The sequence below is a fragment of the Accipiter gentilis genome, chromosome 8, assembly GCF_929443795.1.
Source record: "Accipiter gentilis chromosome 8, bAccGen1.1, whole genome shotgun sequence".
NCBI classification, from domain to species: Eukaryota; Metazoa; Chordata; class Aves; order Accipitriformes; family Accipitridae; genus Astur; species Astur gentilis.
The window spans coordinates 41,232,334-41,256,280 of NC_064887.1; the positions used below are offsets into that span (position 1 = coordinate 41,232,334).

General features: G+C 46.4%; 2 protein-coding genes across 2 annotated transcripts in view; both read left to right on the plus strand.

Moving 5' to 3' along the window:
• The window catches only part of TNFAIP8L1 (TNF alpha induced protein 8 like 1), a 101,199-nt gene that overhangs the window by 65,182 nt on the left and 12,070 nt on the right, over window positions 1–23,947 (plus strand). The gene's annotated exons all lie outside the window — the stretch shown is intronic.
• On the plus strand, window positions 16,889–21,103 carry FEM1A (fem-1 homolog A). Its single transcript, XM_049808940.1, has 2 exons — window positions 16,889–19,201; window positions 19,375–21,103. Exon 1 carries the CDS (start codon window positions 17,099–17,101, stop codon window positions 19,145–19,147), a length of 2,049 nt encoding a protein of 682 aa, XP_049664897.1. The 5' UTR covers window positions 16,889–17,098; the 3' UTR covers window positions 19,148–19,201; window positions 19,375–21,103.

The window sequence follows — 23,947 nt, forward strand, 5'->3', positions numbered from 1 at the left end:
CAGGAAAATACAAATGCACTTGCAGAAACTTCAGCACTTAACTCCCACAGGAATCAAATACATGCCTAAAGTTAAGCACTTGGCTGAACTGAGGATTAAAGGATGTTTCCATAATGTTATGCAAAGATCTTGTTTTTATCCTGTGTTACTTAAGGCTGTACAGTCTTCCCAAGTCATGTTCAGAAACAGAACACCCCCCTGTGATTTTCCAAAGCATTTAGTGTTTTCAGGTGCCGATCATGACATATTTCAATCAGTGCTGATTTTCAGGGACCTCTAAGCACCTGCCTCTCTCAGAATCAGTCCCCTTTCAAAGTGTCTCAAACACAAATATAAGGTATCCAAAATTGCTGACTTCTTTTGAAAATCTAGAGCCATGATGAGCAGCCCACCTACAAGATTCCAGCCCAGATGAAAATTGCATGGATTCAAGCCCCCCGAATCAGAAGCAATAGTCAGTACCTGTTACCGTAAGATGACAATACACCCTGCCATTAAAGTAGAAAGGAGAGTTTCTCTTAAGAAGGAAAAAATTGCACAGTTCCCAGGAGAACAGCTGCAAATCTTTTCAGTTAAACTCACAAAATTATTAATGTTGTGGTCTGTAATTCTGTCTAATCAAATATTCCGTTGCTCCGTGTTGCCAGTTGAATACACATGGAGAAATCAATGACACAAAGCAATAGAAAACTTTACCTAGGACCTCCCACTCGGTTAAGATGTCACCATCTGGAAGGCAAAGGCTCTAGAAAAGGGCCCAAGGCTTTGCAGGCTGCAGTCTCAGACCTTGCACTGAATCTAGCAGAAGCAATGGGAATTCCTCCTGAGCAAGGAGAGCAAAGGACAGCTCAGACAAGCCTTCTCTGAATTCAGAAAGCGCCATGATAGTCCTGAATGTTTAACAAGCTTATCAGTTGCTCATATACATTGTTTAGATTTGCTCAGAAATAATCTATATTCTGAAAGCATAGGGGACAGAAGGAAAGTTACCCTGATCCCATCACCAGGTACAACCTCTGCTCTCCAGATCACAACATGATAAGGGAGAAGAAAGGGAGCTGCGCTGTCACAGCAGCTGCATCTAGCTCTGAACATTGCTTGGCTCTTGGGGCAGTCACTGTCCCCAGATGGTGACAGGAATGGGGACATACTCCAAAGGAGAGGACAAGACGTGCTCCCGCTCTGGCTTGGCTGTGCAAACAGTGTGGCAGAGACAAGTTGTGAAAAGGTGGCTGTAGCTCTCTGATTTTACCAGCTTGCCTTGAGTGTACCATCCTGCCCGAGGCACAGTGACAGCTAAGAACCAAACCAACAAAAGAGAACAGTATGTTGATTTTTGAAATCTTAAACTTAAACCTATTCTTAAGTAATGCACCTCAGATCCCTTTCTGTAAAAATGGACATTGCGATACCCATTTCACAGGGGTACCAGAAGACCAAATTAAGTGATATTCACAAAGCTCTGGAGATCCAAGAGCAAATGCAACTACAGAAAAGAAAAAGGTTATTATCTTGTCATGTTTGGCCTGGGGAGAAGATTATCCATCTATCTTGCCAGACCTATTTATCGTCTTATTTTCTCCTAGCTTATCTTTTATCACCTTTCTAATCCACTCCATCTAATTCAGGCAACATTTTATTTTAGCACAGTTCTCACTACACGCTGATGAAGGTGTGTTTGGCAACAGAGGTAGGTGCAGATTTTACTTAACCTGACAAGGTGCAACACAGGTAGGTAGAACAATAGATGCCAACTAAAGAGTTCGCAACTTTTAAAAATAAATTAGCTGATTATTTTTTTTTCTAGAAGACAGGCATTGTATTCTTCTGCTGGCCTATCAATGAGGGAATGGGTTTGAAAGAACTCCTTCTCCTGAACTTTGACAGAATGGACTCCATTCTGTGTGATGTACACTGATCTAAATAATGCATATATGTTCTACTCCCTGTGACATTGGCTTGATATACACACACATAAAACATGTATTTAAGTGGATGTAATGTATGAAATAAGTTTCTGTGATGGGAAGTACTGGCATGCATAATTTTAATCATGCAGGATTCTAAGATAAATTTGAGGTGGACTATGTTTTTCAAGTATTGCTTATGATTTGGCTGAACTGACTCAGAGAAAACAATGAAGTTCAAGGGCTTCTAGTCCCTTACAGGGTTCAACAACCAAATCACAGCATGCTGGAGATTTTTCTGAATACCAAAACCCCTTGCATTTTTCCTTTTCATCTATAATCAAACAGCACTTCCCCCCCTTGTTGCTAGTGAATGCATTAGGGTCTAAACTTTATAATCTCCAGAGCTGTTTCCTGGAATAGATGCAAGCGGAGCACTTGGTTAGGGACAGCCAGGAGGCTGGGAGAGATGATTACCTTCAGGCAGTCTCAGTGGAACGTCCCAGGGTTCCTACAGGCGCAGCCTAATGCGGGACTTACAATGCTGAACAGACTTCCATTATGGGGGCTGGCTATGTTGATGCACATCCACACATAGAGAGCTCCTTGTTAAAATGCACACCAGTGGCTCCAAAATACAGCAGCTCAGTCGGGGTTCATTAACAGCAGAATCATTCCAAGGGACATTGTTTCAGAGAGGAAAGAATTTCATTTCTGTCAGGATTGGGTTTTAGTTGCATATAGCCTGGAGATTTTGCTAAGGATTGTGTTGAAACTCTACTTAGACAGAGACTGGAGCTTGGATGTGCAGCCATGCTGAAGTCTTTAGCAGGGTTAACTTGGGATGTACATGCAGCATCTACCACAGTGGGACCCCAGCTTACATGTGGGGCATGTTAAAATAAATTTGTATTAAAGAGGTGGCTTTAAACCATGTATGTACTACAGGAATCAGTAGCTGATGTGAGAATTGCTCAGCTACGTGTCATAGACTCCCCACTGCTAACGAAGGATCTCTACCCATGCCAGTAATGGGAGAGCAAGCGTGCTTTGTTCTGCTCTCAATATTCCCGTTCAGCAAGCACACCAGCAATTGCCCCAGACCCGTACAGCTTTTGAGATGGTGAAGGGCTGCTGTGATGAGGAAATCTTAGTCCATTTTAATCAGCAGGTATTAAATAAACAAAAGAATTATCACTAATAGATACAAATGGGTTGCTGCACAGCTTGAGTGTCAACTTTCTCTTCCTTGTTTACTAGGGACCATGCACTGGAACACACAAGACATCTAATGGTTTAGCAATACACTGCAAGTAAACATCTAATTACCAGGTCTAAGAGGGGAAGGAATAAAAAGCAACTAGGATGAAGCTGTCAGTCATCATAGCTTTGATTTCTTGTACGGACTCTTGCATGAACCATGCTGATAGCTCTCATCTCACATGTATGCCACTGCTTCTCAGGAATAAGTCTGGTGCCTGTTCATTCAAAGCTCAGCTCTATTTTTAAAATCTACTCTTTCTGAAAGGGCTGTCTTTAAAAAAAAAAACCAAAAAAATTGTACAGCAAAAGGGACAAAATTACTCCTCAACAAAGGGGCCTATCAACAGCCTGTCAATAATGTGCCAAAGGCCAGAACCTGCCTTTCAAAGAGGCTCTGCAGCCTCCATGTGTACTTTGAGAGCAATTAAGGGACGTGAGCAACATGATGATTATCTCATGGGTGACATTTTCATTGGCTCTTTGGGAAAAGAGAGAGATGGGTTTGAGATGGCTGTGATCAATGTTCATCCTAGTCCCACATAAATGGCAGGAGAACATGTGGTAGATGGCCCTGGAAAGCAAAATGCACAAGAAAAGAAAGGGTGAGAGGAAGAGATGATGAAGACAGAAGGATTTTAAAATCCTAGAAGCTGAAAGAAAGAGCTCCTAGTGAGAAGTAGAAGGATACAACCTGAGAATGAGAGTGGGAACATCAGGAGGGCTGGCAGATCTCCAGAGGCTAAGGAGAGCAGGAATAGGAGAGGAAGGGACTGCAGGATTCCTGGTGGAGAAGTACAGAAAGAAGGGAACGGATCCCCCTGAGCAAGGAGAAAGTCCAGAGAAAGTCATAGACATGTTGTGCTTGCATAGGGAGAAGCCTCTTGTACGCACATCAACATGCCTCTTCCTTTTCCCACCACAGACCCTGTACCAAATAGGCAGCATCGTCCCAGACTGAGCCCATGGTCCCATGCACCTTGTTACTTTATCAGGTCACAGTTGCACTCCGAGCCTAAGGAGGAACAGAACATTCCTAGACAGAGACTGAAGTGATGTCTTAGGACAGAAGCACAGTTATGATTACTCTGCTTTTTTACCAGCATATTCCCATCTGCGTTGTCCGTCTATCCTTCCTTCATCTCTCCTGTCTTTGTGCTGCAGGTATCAACAAAAGCCCAGAGCTGAGAGCAGACAGGAGTGCACAAAGGCAGACTGCGTTGGATGGAAAATGAATACCATTTGGGTGCAGAGACATGACTACACGTAAGAACCTCATTCCAGCATCCGAGTCTCATTGCGTGGTTACTAATGCCCAAGGGATAAGAGGAACCTGGATACTAACCCAGAAATACAAGCTGGCTCAGTGGCATGAATGCAGACGAGCTCAGCACAGACTGTATCCCAGATGGACAGTAAAGGCAGAGCACGGCACTGTATTGCCCCCTGGCATGGACACTGGTGCATGCACGGGGACCAGTACAGAAGCGAGTGCCAAACAGAAGCCCAGATGTTGCATATGCCCACCTGTTTTGGAGCTAGGCATAATGTTTCATGGAAAACACATGTGCAAAAATGCAGATTGGGTTACACTATTTCCCCGATTTGCTGAATTGCTTGTTTAGGAAAACAAACTTAATTTTGGCAGAAGAAAATGTTGCTTAATTTGCTATAAAACAATCTCCTTCCTGCTTCTCATTTTATGAAAAAATTAAAAATGTTAAAGTCGAGCGAAAGCAAAATTATTTTAAAAATATTTGGAAATCTTCCCTGTCCCAAAAGATACTGTTATATTTCCAGCTCCTATCTTTTCCAGGGGTGCATGTATCAGCACATATAAGCATGTATATACATTTCTGCGTGCATCTCCATTTATACACAAGTGCATGCTCACTTGCTGCGCAAACAGTTTCAAGCAGATCCGACAGACATAAGCTTCTGCCCTGCATTCTCCAGGATTGTCTTTTGAAGAGGATCTTAATAATAATAATAATAATGTTATGTTACTAGTTAAACATTGGGAATAACTCTCCATCATAGGCAAACTATGCTGAAGACCGAAATCAACTGACATGTTCACTCTGGAGGAATCCCCCAGAGTACCAGCAGAATGCACTAACAGTGTACTTCTCCAGTGAGCTGTGATGGGAAGAGCACAGAGCAAAAAAGAAGGTAAAGTAGTTAAAAACAACTTGTATTTTTAGATCCCAGTCTCCCACAGAAATCTTTGGAGATGCTGAGCTCTCCACTTCTGAAAATTGGGCCTCTTATTTGAAAGCAGAAATAATGTTTTAGAAGCCCAGCTGAGACTCCTGTTTTTTTAAAAACTGTCCATAATATTTTTCTCTAGACCAATTTGCTGTCCTGATAATTAAGGTAGCTAATGGCTGGGTTTTTTTTTTCCTTCATCAGCAGTTTTGCTTTTTGTTAACACAAGCAGAGAGAACATGAAGAAACAATCTCTCGAAGGATACAGACTGACAGCAATATTGCCATCTGACTAAAAAGAACTCAGACATACGCATAATCCTCAGGAAAATTCATCTCCACCCTCCCAACAGACCCTGGTGAGAGCCCTTGAAGTGGTAATTAAAGTCTATTGAGTGGCAACTGCACCTGTTTAGAGAGGAGAGTGCGGGTAAGAGGTGCACAAAGGGAGATGAGCAGCACGGAGAGGGAGCCTGTGAGAGAGGAGCTGCTGGAAGTGGGGAAGAAGGGAAGTGGAAAGAAGGAAAAAAAAAGTGTTTGTTGGAGAAGTCAATCCAATAAGATGTGCATTTCCTATTCTTCCCTTTTTTTGCTTTCTTCACCCCTTCACACACACAGCCAGCTTCTACCCCACTCTCACACCCACTGATGGAAACTCCAGGGGGTTTTCCCCAGCCAGCCTGAGTCCTAGACCAGCTGCTCTTCTGGTGTAAATCAACATAGTTTCACTAAAGTCCTTGCGGACTTAAAATCAGCTAGTGCTCATTTACGCCAGCTGAAGATCTGTCCCAGTGACGCTCATTAACAGTCACCGGGCTCCTCAGGCTGGCAGCCAGGACATGCCAGTTCTTGTCTTTTTTTCCCTAGAAGGGACCACATCCCTTTGTGTTGCCTTTATCACTCCAGTGCAAATCCTACAGCATCTGGGAGAAGTAAATCAGAGACGTTTCTAGATTTTGGCAGACGTGTCTGAGAGCAGAGTCGAGGCAGAAACTGAGGGAAATGGAAGAAACTAGAGAGGTGCAATGCCGTGTTACCAGTAAGGCTGCTGGTTTTGCATACACGCATGGCTCCCAAACGTTCTGACGCAGCGTCACCTCAAACACCCCTGGGGTCTAGAGCTGAAGCCACGCAAAAATGAACTTATTCATAAATACTACTGGTAGCTGTGAATTTTTCCATGCCCTTGCAGACCACCACTGACCGAAGGACCACAACTGGGGAACCACTGATGCATCCAGGAAACTGACACTTTGCAGCCAGGCTTGAGGGCCAAATTCTGTGGTACCACAGGAACAAGGCACTGCTGCTAGCTTCAGTAGACCAGTGCTGACTTGTGCCACTAGATGATTGCACATCAGTTTGCTAATGGCATAAACCAGCAGATTAAGTGGTAATACAATGTGGAAAGAAGGACATACAAAGTGGTAGAGGAAAATCGGGAAATCCTCCAGTCTTTGAGGAGGAGAGTAAGAAAAAGAGGACATTCTTTGGTATAGAAATCTGGACTGCTCTAGCAACCAGGGAGCCAGAGACCAGCGCTGCATAGCGATCTAGATGCATGGTCTGGGGAAATTGTCATCCTGAGACCCACGGATTGATAGCAGAAATCCTGGCTCCTTCTGCCATAATCCCAACTTCATCTGTGATGCTAGTAAACAGGGATTCATGCTGTTTGCCCTATTAGGCATTTCAGATGAGGCTATAAAAACTTAGCACATTGCCTTTGCATAATTAGCCAAAGACCCTGGCAAAAGCTTTTTTTTGTAGAAGTAAATAATCATCCCTTACAATTGTAATATGCACATGCACTGCTGAAGCCTACTCAGTTAACTCCCTTTATCCAACATAAAAATGCCTTTCTTTCTGTGGTACTATGCATTTGCAAAGGCGCTACAGTAATATGAACTATCCCTTGTCACTGCAATTCTATATGTGCCCCAGCAATCAACTGGACTAAACGAGGATTCCTGGGGTGAGAACAGAAGAGGAAAAAGGTTCATCCTGAGAGCACCCTGAGGCTGAGCTGAGCAAATGATTCAGGCAGAATAATTTGACTGATGTTTGCAAAATTTTCTCTCTCACTGGACCTGATGGCAGCTAGTCCCCTGTGAATCCCTGACCTTCCTACTCTGCATGCTGCCGGGGATGTCTGAAATAAACCACAGGACCTTTCTTTCCTGTTCCCCAATTGTCAGAGCACACAACAATTCTGGTGTAAATGTTGCTGCATTTGCTTTCTACAAATACTATTAGCAATGCCTCTGTAGCATGCTCTCCTGATAGCTGTGCCAGGAGCTGCCTCCTTGTGAATGAAGATAGAAAGGAACACGCATTCAGCAAAAGCCAATTGCTTTGACTGTTACGGGTGGCATTTGCAATTAGTTGGGTATCTGATCCAACCATTCGGCTACAGTTAACGGAGACAGACAGATATCTCTGGACAACAAGTCAACCTGCCAGTCAAGCCCTGTTTTAGGGTGAGATTAATTTTTGCACTGACTGCAAAGGGAGCCTACATGACTCACTTAACACTAAAAGCCTGATAATAGGCTAAATTTACATGAGGAGAATCACACCTAAAATACCTTGCTTGCCTCCTAAATTCTAGTCTTGTGTATTAAAAAAATCATTGGGTAGATGGATACCATGTGATGTATCACCTCATTTCTATCTCTTTGCTCCCAAACACTCCTCTCTTTTTTTTCCTTTCAGCCTTCCTGTTCCTCTGCCTTTTTCTCTTTCCACCTTCTCTCTGATTACTGAGCAGCTTTTTGACTTTTCCATCAATATGTCTAAAGAGCATTTGAACCACTCTGTTCCCCTCTTCTCTCCTCCCTCCTGTTCCAAGTCAGGCAAGCTCATCGATCAGAGGAGCTCAGGAAATATCTGGTGTTTTGTTGTCAGGATGATAATAACATTGCAGTTGTGAATGGGCTGCTGCAGGCCTGATCATGGACACCTGCAGGGTTTGTTTAATTGCATTTAATGACAAATCCTATACAGAGGAGCATTGCCAGAGAGATTTATTATCCGCCAAAGAGGCAAAGCACAACAGCTCAAAATATAATTTGCACTGAGCATTTTTCCCCCTGCCTCTCTTTAAACCATTGTAATAAATAACAAATCGGGTAAAGTGGGCAACACAAGTCTGAGAAGGAGGTGGGGGCAGAGGACAGAGATTGAAACCAAAGGAAATAACAGCAATAAGGCCACACTATTCTTTCTACCATCCCTGTGGTCTGGTATATAGGAAATACTGTTTGTTTAATTTACAGCCTGGAAGTGCAGCTGGGGATCTCTCTGTGATGAGCCAGCCTCTTCTAAGATAGCTGGAGGCTAAGCTCTTGAGTCCCCACTCCTTCTAACCAGGCTTTTTTTCACCATGTTCTGTACCTAAGTTTAGATCTTAGCTATATAAACAATTACAAAGAAACTACAGCAGCCTCTCAGTGCTATGGGGTTCATCTGCCACCATTACAAGGAGCCATAAGCTTCCACGTTGTTGAAATCTCTGGGACAAATTAGAAGTGGCAGCTCCCATCCTGAAAAATATCACATTGAGAAATATGGCCCTATGGAGACAGATCTCGCTATTTGAAGTCTAGACAAAAGTCTCGCACACTTCTGAGCCTGGAAGTTATGTTTTCTACTAAATTCCTTGCTCCAAAAAGGGAATGCATGTGTGTAAAAACAGCAGAGGACCTCACCCCTTGTTTAAGCTGAGCAGTTACTTCTATCTTATTACATCATTTTCTAGTGCTGATTGGTGGCAAATCCCTTCCTGAACCTGGTGTATCACTGTGCTGGGCTGCGTTGTTCCAGAACAAGGACTATAAAGTGTTCTTGCCACCTGAAATTACAGTCTAGGTTAGCACGTCCCAAACTACCTTCTCCCTCTCAAGTTCATTTATCTTTACAATTCATTCTCTCTTCTCATTCTCCTTGCAGAATACTGAATTGTCCTGGGCAGCTTACTTCTAAAAATTGTCTGCCTCCCAAAGTGCTTTCATCTGAGAACACTCTGGTAGGGCAGAGAGGAAAATAGGCAACAGTTTAGAGGAAATGCTTTAGTTCAAGAAATCCACAGGTATCATAGTAAAGCTGTATTCAGTGTGAGCAAGGAGTGCATGCTCACCACTGGTCCACTTTATATTCAGATTAAATTTTGCACTTTAAACAGTGCACCCCAGGAAGTTTGGGGTGACAGAGATCTTGTACAAGAAAATATCACCCTTCTGCAGTGTTTGGTCCCTATTTTAATGTAGGTAGCAATCAGCAGTTGTCAATGTCATTAAACAAACACAGTGTAGGGTAACACCTGGACCGCAGCTTTATCTGATTTCCTGGACAATGGCAGTATCGCTAATACCCCCTGTTAAATAAGACCACCTGGACATCTCCTGGTATCAGCTCTAGCTATCACAAACACACTTGCTACCTAGGCTAGGACAATGGTCTGTTATCTCCTGAGCAGCACAAATCCCCAGATTGAAACAACCCATCTGGAGTTTGATTAAAGTGTCCATAGAAAGCACATATGTTAAAAAAAAAAAAAAAAAAAAAAGAGGGAGGGAGGGAGGGCAGGAGGGACTGACTGCTCTCTGTGAGCTTACATGGGGCACAACCTCTGTCAGCAGCAGCAAACCCTCTCCTTTTGCTGAACACTCTTTCTCCTTCTATGAAAGGAGCCTTTCACCACAGCAGCTCTGCAGAGCTGAGGCCGTTGAAGGATACTTTTGTTTCTTTCCCTTTTTTTACAACTGCTTACAAAAGTACATTTAACAGGCTTGGTTTGAAGACGGGAAGGATGCTGTCCCTTGTCTGATTTCGGTGGCTGAGGTAAGTAAGCCTCGCTCGGACAACGGTGGTTGAAAGGAATAAAGTAAAATCCTTTCCATGGATGTGAGCCAGCATTGTCCTTTCACACCTTATTCACGCCATATGCGAGGTATTAACAGAAAAAAGCTGGGTAGTGGAAGCAAAGCTAAACCTGGGGTGAAATAAACATTGCTCATCAACAAATTCAGAGAAAAAGAAACAGCAAAAAGGTTTTGTTTTTCTTGCTTAAATCAGTCTCTCAGTAGGATTCCAGGAAACTCGGCACTATCATTATCTTTTTCTTTGCTAACTGATTCCTTTTCTCTAGCATTACCAAGTATATATTGCATTTGCTTATTTTAGTCAGACCAAAATACAACCGAGAGATAGGCAGGTTGACAGATGACTCCTGGAGAAGTGTGTCGTAGGGTAAGGATAAAGGAGACCCTGCTGAGCCCTGATATCCCTGAAAAAAACATTATCCAAATTTTTATAGGCATATATAGTCTCCTGAGTGAGAAAACGGAGCAGAAACTCACAGGTGCAGTCACAAAATTGGACAGAGGATTATAACGAGATTTGACATGGTCTCACAATGAACACCGAGTTTTTTGCACTGCAAAGGGCAGCATCCCTGAAATAAGAAACAAGTGTTGAAAGAATGAGAACGACCAAGGAAGGGTAACAGGAGGACATGAAGGAGGATGTCCCTAAGGAGGAAGCGCTGCTCTCAGTGGTCTGGCTCTGTGTGGAAGACTAGTGATTTTGTTGTTCTGATTTATAAAGGTGACAACAAATCATAGCCTGCCATACAGCACAGACCTACACCCTCGCTGGCAGGAGATGGGCTGCCCACGGAGAGCCCTGGCTGCAATGCAGCCACTCCAGACCTGAAAGCTAAGTATGTATTTAAGTGCTTTGGTATACTGGAGGTTGTGTCGTGACTTATTCTGTTCCTCAGTTCCCATCCCCCTGAAGGTAACCAAATTTGGGCTCTGAGCAGCCCTCCCTAAGCGTGCCACTCACCCGCTCTAACTTCAATGCAATTTCACACAGAAATCAACTATCATTAAGTGAAGCGTCCCGCTCAAAGACCCCACAACAAATCTGTGGCAGGGTTAGGACTCAAAACACCAGCTGCTGAGAGCACAGAGGTCTGCTGGGCACTCAGAGACCCTGCTTGTACCTTGATGCCCAGAGGGGATTGTTTTGAAAGTCTAGCCCTTTGCTTCCAACAGGGTTTTAAAAAAGTGAAAAGAGCAAATTTTCAATACCATCAAGACCCTCTATTCTCAAAGGTATTTAGGTGTGAAAATGGAACTCCTGAATCCTGCTGAGGCCAGTGGTAAAAGTAAGTACTGAAATGTCTTTAATAATTTGGGTTGTTGGTGCTGTCGAGCATTTTCTTTCTCTCTTTTTTTTTAAACCTAAACAGGATATGCTCAGCATTGCACACGCCATTGTTATTATGGCATATGTGATTCAGGAACCTAAGTCCTTTCAACGTTACCTTCAACCAGGTCACTTAGGTTGAAAACAGAACGCTACTTAGACAATTACCTGTAGAACTGGTGCTGCAGAGCACCAGAGCATATAATAGCAGATATCTGCAGGATGAAGACAGTCCACTAACCTCCAAATCTCTGTGCTTTGTAGTTTACAAACACACTTTACAGTCCTTGAAGCCAGTCAATAACATCCAGGTTCTTAGTGGGTCCTAATACTTTGTTTGCAACTGGTATTGAACAGTAATCGGGACTCCCAAGTTCTGTTTCCTATGTGCCTATTGACCTGTTGCAACTTCTTATGCCAGTCTCTGCCTTATTTGGTGCCTCTGTAAAAGGAAATAGTGATTCTAGCCTTTTAGGAAGATAGCTAACTTAGTTCTCTATCTATCTAGAAGTCTCTATGTCCCTCACTGCTTTTGTAATTTGAGCACCTTATTCCATCATGCCTCCTACGAGGTAGCCACACATTACCCAGGAGAACTGTGGTAGGGGATGGAGGTCATAACTTGCCAAAACACAAAAAGGCAATTGGTAGCTCCACAAAAGCAAACTGAGCCTAAGGCTTAGGTTCAAATCCGATGCTCTTGCTACCTTGCCATTTGCTTCAGAGCCAGTCTTTTGTCCTGTCTGTTTGGGAGAGGGAGGGATCTAAAGATACTAGTGCTATTATCATCTTAGATAATCTGTGAGGCAGGAGCAGAGCAATGCTGATCCCAGGAAATCTATTGCCAAAATAATTTAACAACTGTACAAATTGCTGTCCTTTGATGATGCATGAAAGAAAAGATCCATGTGTCATAAGCAAGGACGACTCACACTCTCCCTCTCTTTTACTCCCCCACTGATATATTAAATCTACAAAAATTCAGAGGGCAGCAGTGCAACCATTAATGTTGAAATTGCCAGGCTGGTGTCTAATGTAAATGAAACTACATTGATTTAGTGTTACCCAACATGCCTCTCCTCCTTGTTCATCTTCTGCAGTCTGATCAAAATCCTTCCTTCCAGGTAGCTGTGGCCTCATGCCCTATATAAGCACAGCAAATAATGTCATCACAAGCCTTAATGATGAAGGTAGTTATAGGACAAAAGCCCCTGCAGCAAGTTGGGTATTGGGTCATTGTTCCTGCTAATGTCATGGTGCCATTTCTCGCTATTTTTAGAATTGTTCACTTTGTACAGCAAATTTCTCATGTAGTTGCTTAACTATATAGAGGATCTTGTCTTCACTGGACCTAGTAGCAAGAAGCCATCTTCCTCTGACTTCTGGAAATCAGACAAAGCCCTAAAAGCTGAAGAGATTGGTAAAAACTTGGTACACAGCTGCCTGAAAACCTAAATTTAAATGTTGAAAAAATTAGGATCTCAACTCAGTCTGCTGCTAACCCTTAATGCGGTGACAGACTGAGCACAAAGACCTTGCAGAAAATTTTGCAGGCATCTAAATTATCCACTCACAGTTTCAGAAGTAACTCAAGGATTCAGTAAATCAGCATGGACTTAGTTCCTAAATTACTTACATGCTTTTGGAACTATTAGCACAGAGCCTAACTTCTCTGCATTTTGAGGGAAGAGATGTGGAACAATGGATTAAGAACTCTTAAGCCTTTCATGCTAAAAATGTTCCAAACTATATATCCAAGCCCTTTTATTGTTATCTACTTTGTATATTATGGTTGTCCCAGACACCTCAACATGAATTGAATCTCTTTGGCTTTGGTTGCCCTATAAGCACAGAAAATGCAACCTGTAAATTCTGAGTTTGCAGTCTAAATAAGCAAGACAAATAAAGAACAGTTATTATTGCCATGTTATTGGCAGGGAAATAAGACACAGGAAGATTAAATGACCAGCCCAAGGTCATAAAAGGAGTCTCTAGCAAAGGTGAAGTCTCAGCCTAGATTTCTTAAGTCTCTGCCCAATACTTTAGCCATCCATTCACTTGCTTTTTAAGTACCCTGTCATTATTTCTGTGAAGAAAATTATGCAACTCCTCCAGCAGCCAGTACTGTGTAATTCAGCTTGTCTGAAAGGGAATATGAAATGGCAGTTTCGAAAAAAATTAACCCTCCTGCCACACAATCTGGCAGCCCTGTCAAAACGTCTCATTTTTTATCTTCTCTTCCTCTGGTGGGTATTTAATTTCCCTCTCTATTCTCAGAATACTGGCTGGGCCTTTATCTGCACTACCCTACAAAACCTTCACAGGAGTCTCCAGGGCCTTGTGGAGGACGTATTCTGTAGATGAAGGACGTGATAGTTTTGAGCCCTTCATTTCTATCCCAGGTGTTCAGATCCACCCTGCGTTACTTGTAGCTGTCACTTGCATAGGAAGGTTTCCTGGCAGCTTCTCTGACAAGCAGCAGCAGCTCGAGCTCTGCAGGACACGGGAAACACCCCCATGTACGGTCACCCATCACAGCGATGCATCACTCAGCCACACTTTTAAATGGGGTGTTACACACCATCTGATCTTTAATTCCCGACTGTTGCATCAGCGGGAGTAGGAGCTGCACCTCTGATGCCAACCTGGTTCAGGAGACAGTCTCCACCTTTGGGTGATGTCTCCATCACCCTAGGGCCCTGGTTTGGGACACTAACTCTTTTGGTGGTGACCTCAGTAAGAGAAGTCAAAGGATGCAGGAGAACCAACAGGACAAAGGAATTTGATCAGGATGAACCAGAGTGCCTCTGCTTTCTGCCCCTCACATGGTCAAAATCCTGCCCCAGACCTTTCGGGCTGATGGCAGTTACAGCCCACTCCAGGCAAGTGGCGCGGCTGTCCCCACATTCGGCTGTCTTTGACTTCCCAGACCAAATAATCCATTTGCAGCTGGGTCGGGGGTGAGGTATTGAGGCTCAAGTACATTTGATATTCACAGATCTACAGGGAGAGGCTGTTCTGACACTACTCCTTGTGCTCTTTATTCTCTCATTACAAAGCAATTTCTTTATTAATGGAAAAAACATTTTCATCAGCTGCACTTCTACCCTGTGATGTTTCCGACAGCCCGCCCGAGAACTGGGGACAGGCTCTGATGTAAATTTGGGACCTAAAAAGCCTACCTGGTGTTCCGGTGAATTCCATATGCGTTCTATGGAGGGGAAATTAATAGGAAGCTTTAGTTAATAGATACTTCAGATAAAAGTGTGAGTGCATCTGATCACCATAGCAACATGAAAGAGGCAGCAGGGAGAGGAAATGTCACCGTGTCTGTGCCTTGACCTGCAGCATAAACAACCTAAGTGCTGTGGATTTCACACATGGATGTTCGCAAGTGGGGACAGAGACGCGTACAGGCACACAACCCACTCATGCGTTCACCTGTTAGATATTTACACACAGTGAGCTGGTGTGCACAGACACGCACACGAAGGCTGACATGTTAATATTAAAATGGACCACATCTGCCCAAACTCATTGCTGACAACTATTTACTTACGAGAACACCATTTTTAGCTTGTGACCATAGGTGCGTATTCACACATCTGTGTGCGGAGGGGACATGTGAATACTCCCACCTAGCAAATATTCCAGCGCATGCAGCTGCTCCTCCTGTCCCGGCGTGCAGGAAACTGCAGTAGCGCAGCACAGACACACTGGAGACGCTCGAGACGCCTTTGCTCCTTTTCTTTTCAAGCGCGAAGCCGCTGCGTCCCCAAGCACATCGAACACATAGATGACACACTTGCATGCACAGTCAGACCTTGTGTGGGAATTCTGCCACGGACACTTTGGCTCTGGCTCTCAGGAGCGCCGAGCACCTGCTGCTCCCGTTGACTTGAACAGCTGCTGAAGTGAAAATTAGGCCCACGCTGTCTGTTATGCAAAAGCAGTTTCTTAGCAACAAAAATGATATTCTGTGTGAAGGCAACATGCATTAGCAGGATAATCCTAGGTAATTCCAGACAAGACCTAAATGGGTGGATGGATGGATGGACTGAATAGTAATAATGGCAGAGTAATAATAATAATGGAAATAATGAGGCTAATCTTATTTCCCTGGAAAGGAGAAGAAACAGCTATAAATAAAATACAACAGGAGAAACCCCATGCCAATTCCCCATATAAAGATTAGAGCCACTTAAATTCAACTTATGCCCTAAAAATAGGTTCTGGTAACTAAAGCTTCACTCATCTAAGCTAGGCTATTTATTGCCTTGAGTATTTTTCCCCTCGCTCCAGTCATGTATTATCATTCAGGAATGGAGAAAGCTGTACATATTGTCCTATGGGAGGGATCAAAGGGAATAAATCTGCGTTTGCTATTACGGATGAGGCTTTGCTACCTCCAGACTATCTTGTCCACGGCAGAAAAGCTGCACCTCAAAACGCTCTGCCAAACCCAAGGGACTCGCTACAATTAAAACCACATCAGACTAATGCTGTGTAGCTATTGTATTTTGAAGTTCAACCACTTCAAGGAATTTAACAGAAATAAAACCTCCCGTGAAATTTACGCACGCTGTGAAGTGATAGAAAAAACAACTTTTACAGCCCAGCTCGTCGCTGGTTTGAACAAGAGGGGAGATCACGGGTCAGCCCCCCGACCACCCCCCCCCCCCCAGGCAGCTTTCCGGGCGTCCCTGGCACAAGGAGCAGGGTCTCTTTCCCGTCCCTGGGCCCCATCTCACACCCAGCTCCGCTCCCTCACCCCCGGGCCCGAGTCCCCCCCCAGGAGCCACGGCGGCGGCTCGGGGACAGCCAGTCCCCGGGTCCGGACGGGTCACTCTTCCCGTCCACGTTCCCCTGCCGGAGCCGCGGCCGCTCCGGGTTCGGGCGGGACAGGGGACGGGGCCTGAACGCTGAACCCCCCCACACACACCTCCCCTAGCGCCGTCGCCGCCGCCAGGCGCCCTCCCGCTCCCTGTCCCAGCAGCCCTTGCGGCGAGGTGGCGCGGGGCCCGCTGGGAAAGGCAGGCTCTGCTCTCCCGGAATCCCCGGGGAGAGGCCGCCTCCGGGGGACTGCGGGACTACACTTCCCAGAAGTCCCCGCGCGGGAGGGAGGCACGGCCGGCGGGCTCCGGCTGCCGCCCCCCTCCCTCTCCCACTGCCTGCCGGGAAATCGAGTCTCTGGGGAGGGGTTCCTGTGGGGCCGGGGCGGGCGCGAGACTGTGTTTCCCATCGTCCTCCTCCCGCCCCGCCCCTGGGTCCCTGCGGGCGCCATTTTGTTTCGCGTTACAACCTAAGATGGTGGCCGGGCGAAGGGACGGAAGGTTGCTGTGCTGAGGTGAGGGGTGTCTCGCCGGGCTCCTCCGGCCCCGCAGGGGCTCCTCTTCCCCGGGGGGGGCCGCCCTCGCCCATCCCCTGCCCCGGGCCGAGCTGGGGGCGCGGAGGAGCAGCCGGTCCATGGCCAGGAGGTGGCCGGTGCGGTCGCCGCGGGCCCCGTCGCCATGGACCTGCGCACGGCTGTGTACAACGCAGCCCGCGATGGGAAGCTGAAGCTGCTGCAGAAGCTGCTGGGCAGCCGGAGCCGGGAGGAACTGGAGGCGCTGACGGCAGGGCCCGGCGGGGGTGACGGCCCCGGGGGAGGGAGCACCCCGCTGCTGATTGCCGCCCGGCACGGGCACTTGGAGGTGGTGGAGTATCTGCTGGATCACTGCGGTGCCCGTGTGGAGGAGGGGGGCTCAGTCAACTTCGATGGGGAGACCATCGAGGGTGCCCCACCGCTCTGGGCGGCATCTGCCGCCGGGCACTTGGGGGTGGTGCGCAGCCTCCTGGATCACGGCGCCTCGGTGAACCAGACCACGCTGACCAACTCCACGCCGCTGCGGGCTGCTTGCTTTGATGGGCACCTGGAGATCGTGCGCTACTTAGTCGGGGAGCGTGGGGCTGACCTGGAAGTAGCCAACCGGCACGGACACACTTGTTTGATGATTTCTTGCTACAAAGGGCACCGGGAGATTGCACGTTACTTGCTAGAGAAAGGGGCTGATGTCAACCGCCGGAGTGTGAAGGGGAACACGGCCCTGCATGACTGCGCTGAGTCCGGCAGCCTGGAGATCTTGCAGCTACTGCTCCGCTCCAAAGCCCGCATGGAGAAAGACGGCTACGGCATGACTCCTCTGCTAGCTGCCAGTGTCACCGGTCACACCAACATTGTGGAGTACCTCATCCAAGGAGGGCTGCAGCAGGAGGAGGAGGAGGTTGCTGGGAACCAAAATGGGACCTGTGCATCAGGTGGGAGCCATCAGAGGTGCTGCAGTGCTGGCAAGGAAGCTCCTCAGGGCTGCAGTGAAGAGGGGTGTGAGAGATGTTGTGCCTCGGCTTCCAGTCAGGATGAGCAGCAGGTCCCTAATGTGTTCTGCACTCGAGAGGCTGCTGTGGAAGCACTGGAGTTGCTGGGTGCTACATTTGTGGATAAGAAACGTGACCTTTTGGGAGCCCACAAGTACTGGCGAAGGGCGATGGAGCTTCGGTGTGAGGGCGGGCAATACCTGCCTAAACCTGAGCCCCGGCAGCTGGTGTTGGCCTATGACTATTCCCGGGAAGTGAGTTCGCTGGAGGAACTGGAAGCCTTGATTACTGATCCAGATGAGATGCGCATGCAGGCGCTGCTGATTAGAGAGCGCATCTTGGGTCCTTCCCACCCAGACACTTCCTATTACATCCGTTACCGAGGAGCAGTCTATGCTGACTCTGGCAACTTCGAACGCTGCATTAACCTGTGGAAGTATGCTCTGGACATGCAGCAAGGCAACCTGGAGCCTCTCAGCCCGATGACTGCCAGCAGTTTCCTTTCCTTTGCTGAGCTTTTCTCTTACGTGCTTCAGGACCGCTCCAAAGGCACTTTAGCTACCCACTTGGGCTTCTCTGACCTCATGGGAGTACTGAGCAAAGGGGTCCGGGAGGTGGAGAGGGCTCTTGTGCATGGCAAGGACCCTGTAGTTGACTCAGCACAGTTCACCAAGACACTGGCCATTATCCTCCACCTGGTCTTCTTGCTGGAGAAGGTGGAGTGCACCCCAGAGCAGGAACACCAGAAGCGCCAGACTATCTACCGCCTGCTGAAGTGCAGCCCCCGGGCCAAGAATGGCTTCACTCCTTTGCATATGGCTGTGGACAAAGATACCACAACAGTGGGACGTTATCCCGTGGGCAAGTTCCCATCGCTCCACGTTGTGAACTTGCTTCTGGAGTGTGGGGCTGACCCAGATAGCCGTGACTATGACAACAACACCCCGCTGCATGTCGCTGCCCGCAACAACTGCCCGCTGATCATGAGTGCCCTGATGGAGGCTGGAGCCCATATGGACGCCACTAATGCCTTCAAGCAGACTGCTTATGAGCTGCTGGATGAGAAGCTGCTCACCAAGAGCATGATGCAGCCCTTCAATTACATCACCCTCCAGTGCCTTGCTGCTCGCGCCCTGGACAAGCACAAGATTCCCTACAAGGGTTTCATCCCCGAGGAGCTGGAAGCCTTCATTGAACTGCACTAGGGCGGGAGAGCTGAAGTCCCCAGCCTTTCCCATCACCTGTTCCACCCCGCAGAGGTAGTGCAGCCTGAGTTCTCAGCCCATCCTTGCCTAGGTGCCGAAGGCCATCGCTGTGCTGAGATGGGCTGCGAGCTTTGTCCTCATCTGTCACCATCAAGCTGGCGTGTGCAGGGGTAGGGGAGGAGGAGGCTTGAGAGCTCATGGCTGTCCCTCATTGTTGTCATCTTCAGGTACCAGATATCTCCAGTGCACTGTATCCAGAGAAGACCGCAGCCCCTGCCCTTTCCCATGTGAACTGTCTTGTCCTGAGAAGGAAGGAAAATGGAGATTCCCTGGGACCTGCTGCCTCTCCCATTAGTGCTGGATTAACTCAGCGTTAAGCTTTGGAGCAGCTAAACATCACACGTGCTCTAGCCCTTCCCATCCCAAATACTGAACAGATAGGAATGCAAGTGAGGAATAAAATATCTTCCAACTAATTCTTTCCCCACCCCCTTCTCAGATTTAGTACAGTACGAGTCTAACAGCCGACTGGCTTGTGCTCTGCTGAGGTAGTTGCCTTGCATGGCAGTAGGGTTGGGTATGCTGAGGATGGTTTTTTTTTCTCCCTTGGTTGGCCAGGTAGCAAGTAGTGTTAAAGGCCTGAGATTTCAATGATTGTGCATAAAGCTGGGTTATTTTTTCTCTTTTAGAGCCAGGCCCTATCTATGCTGCAAGACTTCTTCAATCCTGTAAGATGTAGTAAGGTCAGTTCTGGTTATATAGTTTCATCAACAGATGTTGGTTTTTATGAATGGGGAGGAAAAACTGCTACCTTAAAACCAAAACACTAATGTGACATTCAGGCCCTTAGCTTGCCCATTCTGCACATATTCACTCCTTTCCCCGTGTAGAGGTCCTTTAGTTCTAGAGGTCAGCAGGGATTGAGCTGTACAGGGTGGATATGGGCAGGTTTCAGAGCCAAAGCAGCGCACTTTGAACCATCTTTGGGGATGTGCTCTTGCAAGCCCTCTAGAATGGGAGGTACTTGTGGCATGGGTGGTGCTGAGGGGGTTATTAAAGCAAGTGAGTGTTGGTGGCATGTTTGCCTGAGGGTGGTTTGAAGGAAGAAGCAAGAAAGAAGTGAAAGGTGCCTTCTTGTTCTTCTGAGGTTTGTTAGTATCGACTGATTGGGCTCTGTTAATTATCCCATTCTGAAAACCTACACGGAGTGTAGGGGTTTTTTGTTAGCATCTGGTTTTGGCTTTTGATTCTTTTTGCAACTTTACTGAGGATGGTGCTACTTCAAAGATTGAATTTGAAATCTCATTTGGCTACTATTTGGGCAAGCTCCTTTCTTTAATTAGGATCTGCACACAACTTGTTTTTCTCTTTAAATCTGTAGTCTCAGGGTAGGTATTTGCCTCCATTAGCAGAACCCTCCTTGGTGGTAAACAGTCAGTGTTGGTAAACATGATGCTGTTCCAGTAGTTTATCTTCTTGCAGGGGGAGTGACTGGGCTTTGGCAGCCTGTGGCTCATTTCTTGGCCCCGGGCAGAGTGGAAAGCACACAGCAACCAGAGTTGGGGGTGAAGCAGCTGCCTCTGAGCTTTGGGAAAGGTCAGGACTGGGAGAGCAGAACCCTGACAAACAACCATGCACTATATGCTACTGAAGCTTCTCTACTTGTATTTATAAGCCAGCATATCCATATGCCTCAATAATCCAATGCTCTCTGCCCCTTAAAGGTATTGTAGATCTGCCATTACATTTTTGCAGTGTTAACTATAACATTTATTTATAAAGCAAGGAGGTTTAACTTTTCTTGAGATGTAAAGTGCAGAGTTAGTTTAGCTATGTTCTATTTTTTTTTTCCTTTTGGCTGAAACCTGAACTAAACTGCAGGAATGGAATTTGTTAATTTGTGAGCTGATGAGCGCTCTTAACTTTAAATAATAAAACAAAAAATGGCTGCTAGAATGCAAGTGCCTTGGACTTCTTGCTGATAAGCCTCTATTTTCAGCTTATTTCCTAGGGATGGTACACTGGTGGGTACGGAAATACGGGGCATTGGCAATCAACAGATGTGATTGTTTCATTTCATCTGAATTTACTCCTGGGAAAAGCAAATCTGTACTGTAGTTGCAAACATTTCCCCTGAAAAAGGGTAACGCTGATGCTGAAATGACACCTCTCTTTATATACTTTGCCTTATCTTTTGGTGTAAATGAAACAGTGTGAAAGGATGCTACTCTGCTGATGCGGGTATTACTTGCCTTATGTACAGCTGGGACTGTGGGCACAGCAAGCAGAAAGAGGGACACAGCATGCCAATCATCAATTTATGTTTTTCAACCCCAGACCTGTCAGTGGGAGGTCAAAAGCAGACTTAAGAATTAGAGGTACTGGAGTTAGTTCCACACAAGAATTTGGATTTCCAAAAATGCTCGGCCTTCCCCAGGGAGGGTGGGAGCAGATGGATAAAATGTTTGAATGTTTGTCCCTTCATTGATTGCTCCATCCTCAAAAATAATTATTGACGGTTTGATCACTGTTGCTGCCTTCATGCTAGACACGACATTTAAGCAGCGTCTGCAGTTCTGTGGGACTTCTCCCATTGAAATACTACTGCTGTGCAATAGGTGATCTTCAGGTACGTAGAAGAGCAGCTGCCACTGCAGGTACGAGGAACCCGATAGCCTCACGACTGAGGCAGCGGCTGATCGCCCCTGACTGTGGTGCTCTCTGACTGCAATCCCATCCTGTACGCAGAGCTGCTGGGAGGAGAGGATGAGAAGGGAGTTCTTCCACAGCTGGGATGGGGAAGCAACTCTGGAGCCATGGTCTTGTGATCAGATAGCTGGGGGATCCAGTCATGTAGAAAAGCCTCAAGGAAGAGAATATTCTGTGTGATAGGAAAAGGCTTTAATTTTTTTTTTTAACACATAAATAATCTGTAATTACATAGTAAGGACCCACCAATTAAATGTTGATAGTAATTACTGGGTGGGAGAAATCACTGCATGAATTCAGAGGTAATTGCAATGAACAGTCCTTATTTATTGTAGGTGTGGTCTGGCCCAGCTCCAGTGGGGCAGAACAAGGAGTTGTGGGGAGCAGTGAAATGATTCAGTGATGATTTTGTTATCTGAGTAATTATCTTGAACAGAGAGTGGAGGTTTTTTTTTCACTGGGATGGCTACAGACCCTCCTGTAGCGCACTGCTCTCCAGGAGTCCTTCTGGACACTGCCGTGAACAAAATATCTGCCTTTTATCCCTTTCTTAAAATGTAAGATGTACTTTTCTGTCCCTAATACTGGTAATTGGCCCTCTTGACAATAAAGCCTCCCATACAGGTTTCTTTAGAAATGCAGAAGTGGTGAGAAATTCACTGGGCTTTTCCTGGAGCCAGTTGCTGGTGCCCTTCTATGAACATCTTTGGAGTCTCCTAATGCCATCAGATCAGTGTTTACAAAGAAAGTGGCCTAGAGCATAAAGACGGGGATACTGTGTTCCAGGTTCACAGAGAAACTGGGGAAGAAAGAGGGGGTCATAGGCATGGGTGCATTCTCTTGGTGAAAACAAGGCACTGGTGGCAAAGTTCCCTTTCCAGGCTGAGCGACAGCAAAGAGGGCCCTGCAGATGTGCGAAGAGTGAACCTGCGGTTAGAACAGGGCTGTGGCTCTTAAGTGGAAGTTGCTTCCAATAACCTTTGAGCCTCCCAGCCCTGCACAAACAGTAAACTTAAAAAAACCCAGCCCTGCAATGTTTTACAGTCTGCTGCCATGTCTTTCCCGCTCCCTTTCTCCGGTCCAAGCAAACTTGATGTGACTGTGTTAAGGTTGTTTACAAGCTAGAGCAGCTTCCAGTTGACTAGTTTTGCATGATGTTTATTTATAGAAAGGAGAAGAGCTGGGGAAGGTGTGATGTATATGTTTTCTCCCAAGGGGAGGGGCTGTCCTGGTGGCTGCACAGCAACAACTGCAATGTGACAGGAATTGCAGTAACACAACACCTATTCGAACAAAGGTGACATAGAGGAGAGCAAATAGGGAAATAGAAGGAATCCAAGCACGTGGAGGATTCCAGCAGACTCTATAAAGAGTAAAAGAGTTAATCCATTGTCACCGGGTCCTTCGAAGTTAAAAGCCAAACCGTTTCAAAGCTGGAAGCCAACAACTGATGGCAGCTTTTAAATAGGAATGCTTTTATGTGGTTCTTGTTCTGCTCAGGACAGAGTGGGCTTTGATTTGTCTGAGCCTGGTGTCTTGTGCTAGTTCTCAGTCCAGGAGGAGGTAAGCATCCTTGAGGTGGTGTGGAGAGAGGCAGAGACACCTTTTATGGACAGATCTGTGAGAAAGGACCTGTGGCCTCTTATGAGGAAATTCTGTGGGATTTAAATACAAAACTGTGACAGCCACCCGCTCTGTTGCAGTTTAAGTCGGGACACATCAGCTCTCAGCTCCTACATCTGGTGGTGCCCAGGAGCTCCAGAGCTTGCACTGAAGTCCGGTCAGTGCCCAGGCTCTCCAGCATCGTCCTGCAGAGATCCTCAGCCCCTCCTGAGGGGCGTAAGCTGCTTGAAAATAAAAAGGCAGCCGTTGCAGCTTTCAACACAGGGCAGGTGGAGGGGACTGTCCTCCTTTATACTATTACCTGCTATCCTCTGAGGAGCCAGGGCTAAGGATAAACTCCCGTTCTGTTCTCTCCTCCGTGCTGGGGATTCATGTCTCAGCAGTGAGCTTTATTTAGTAGGCTGGTACTTGTTTGGGAGGGTGTGCTTTGTGCAGAATGAGCTTGAAGTAGATTGAGCCAGAGTGGAA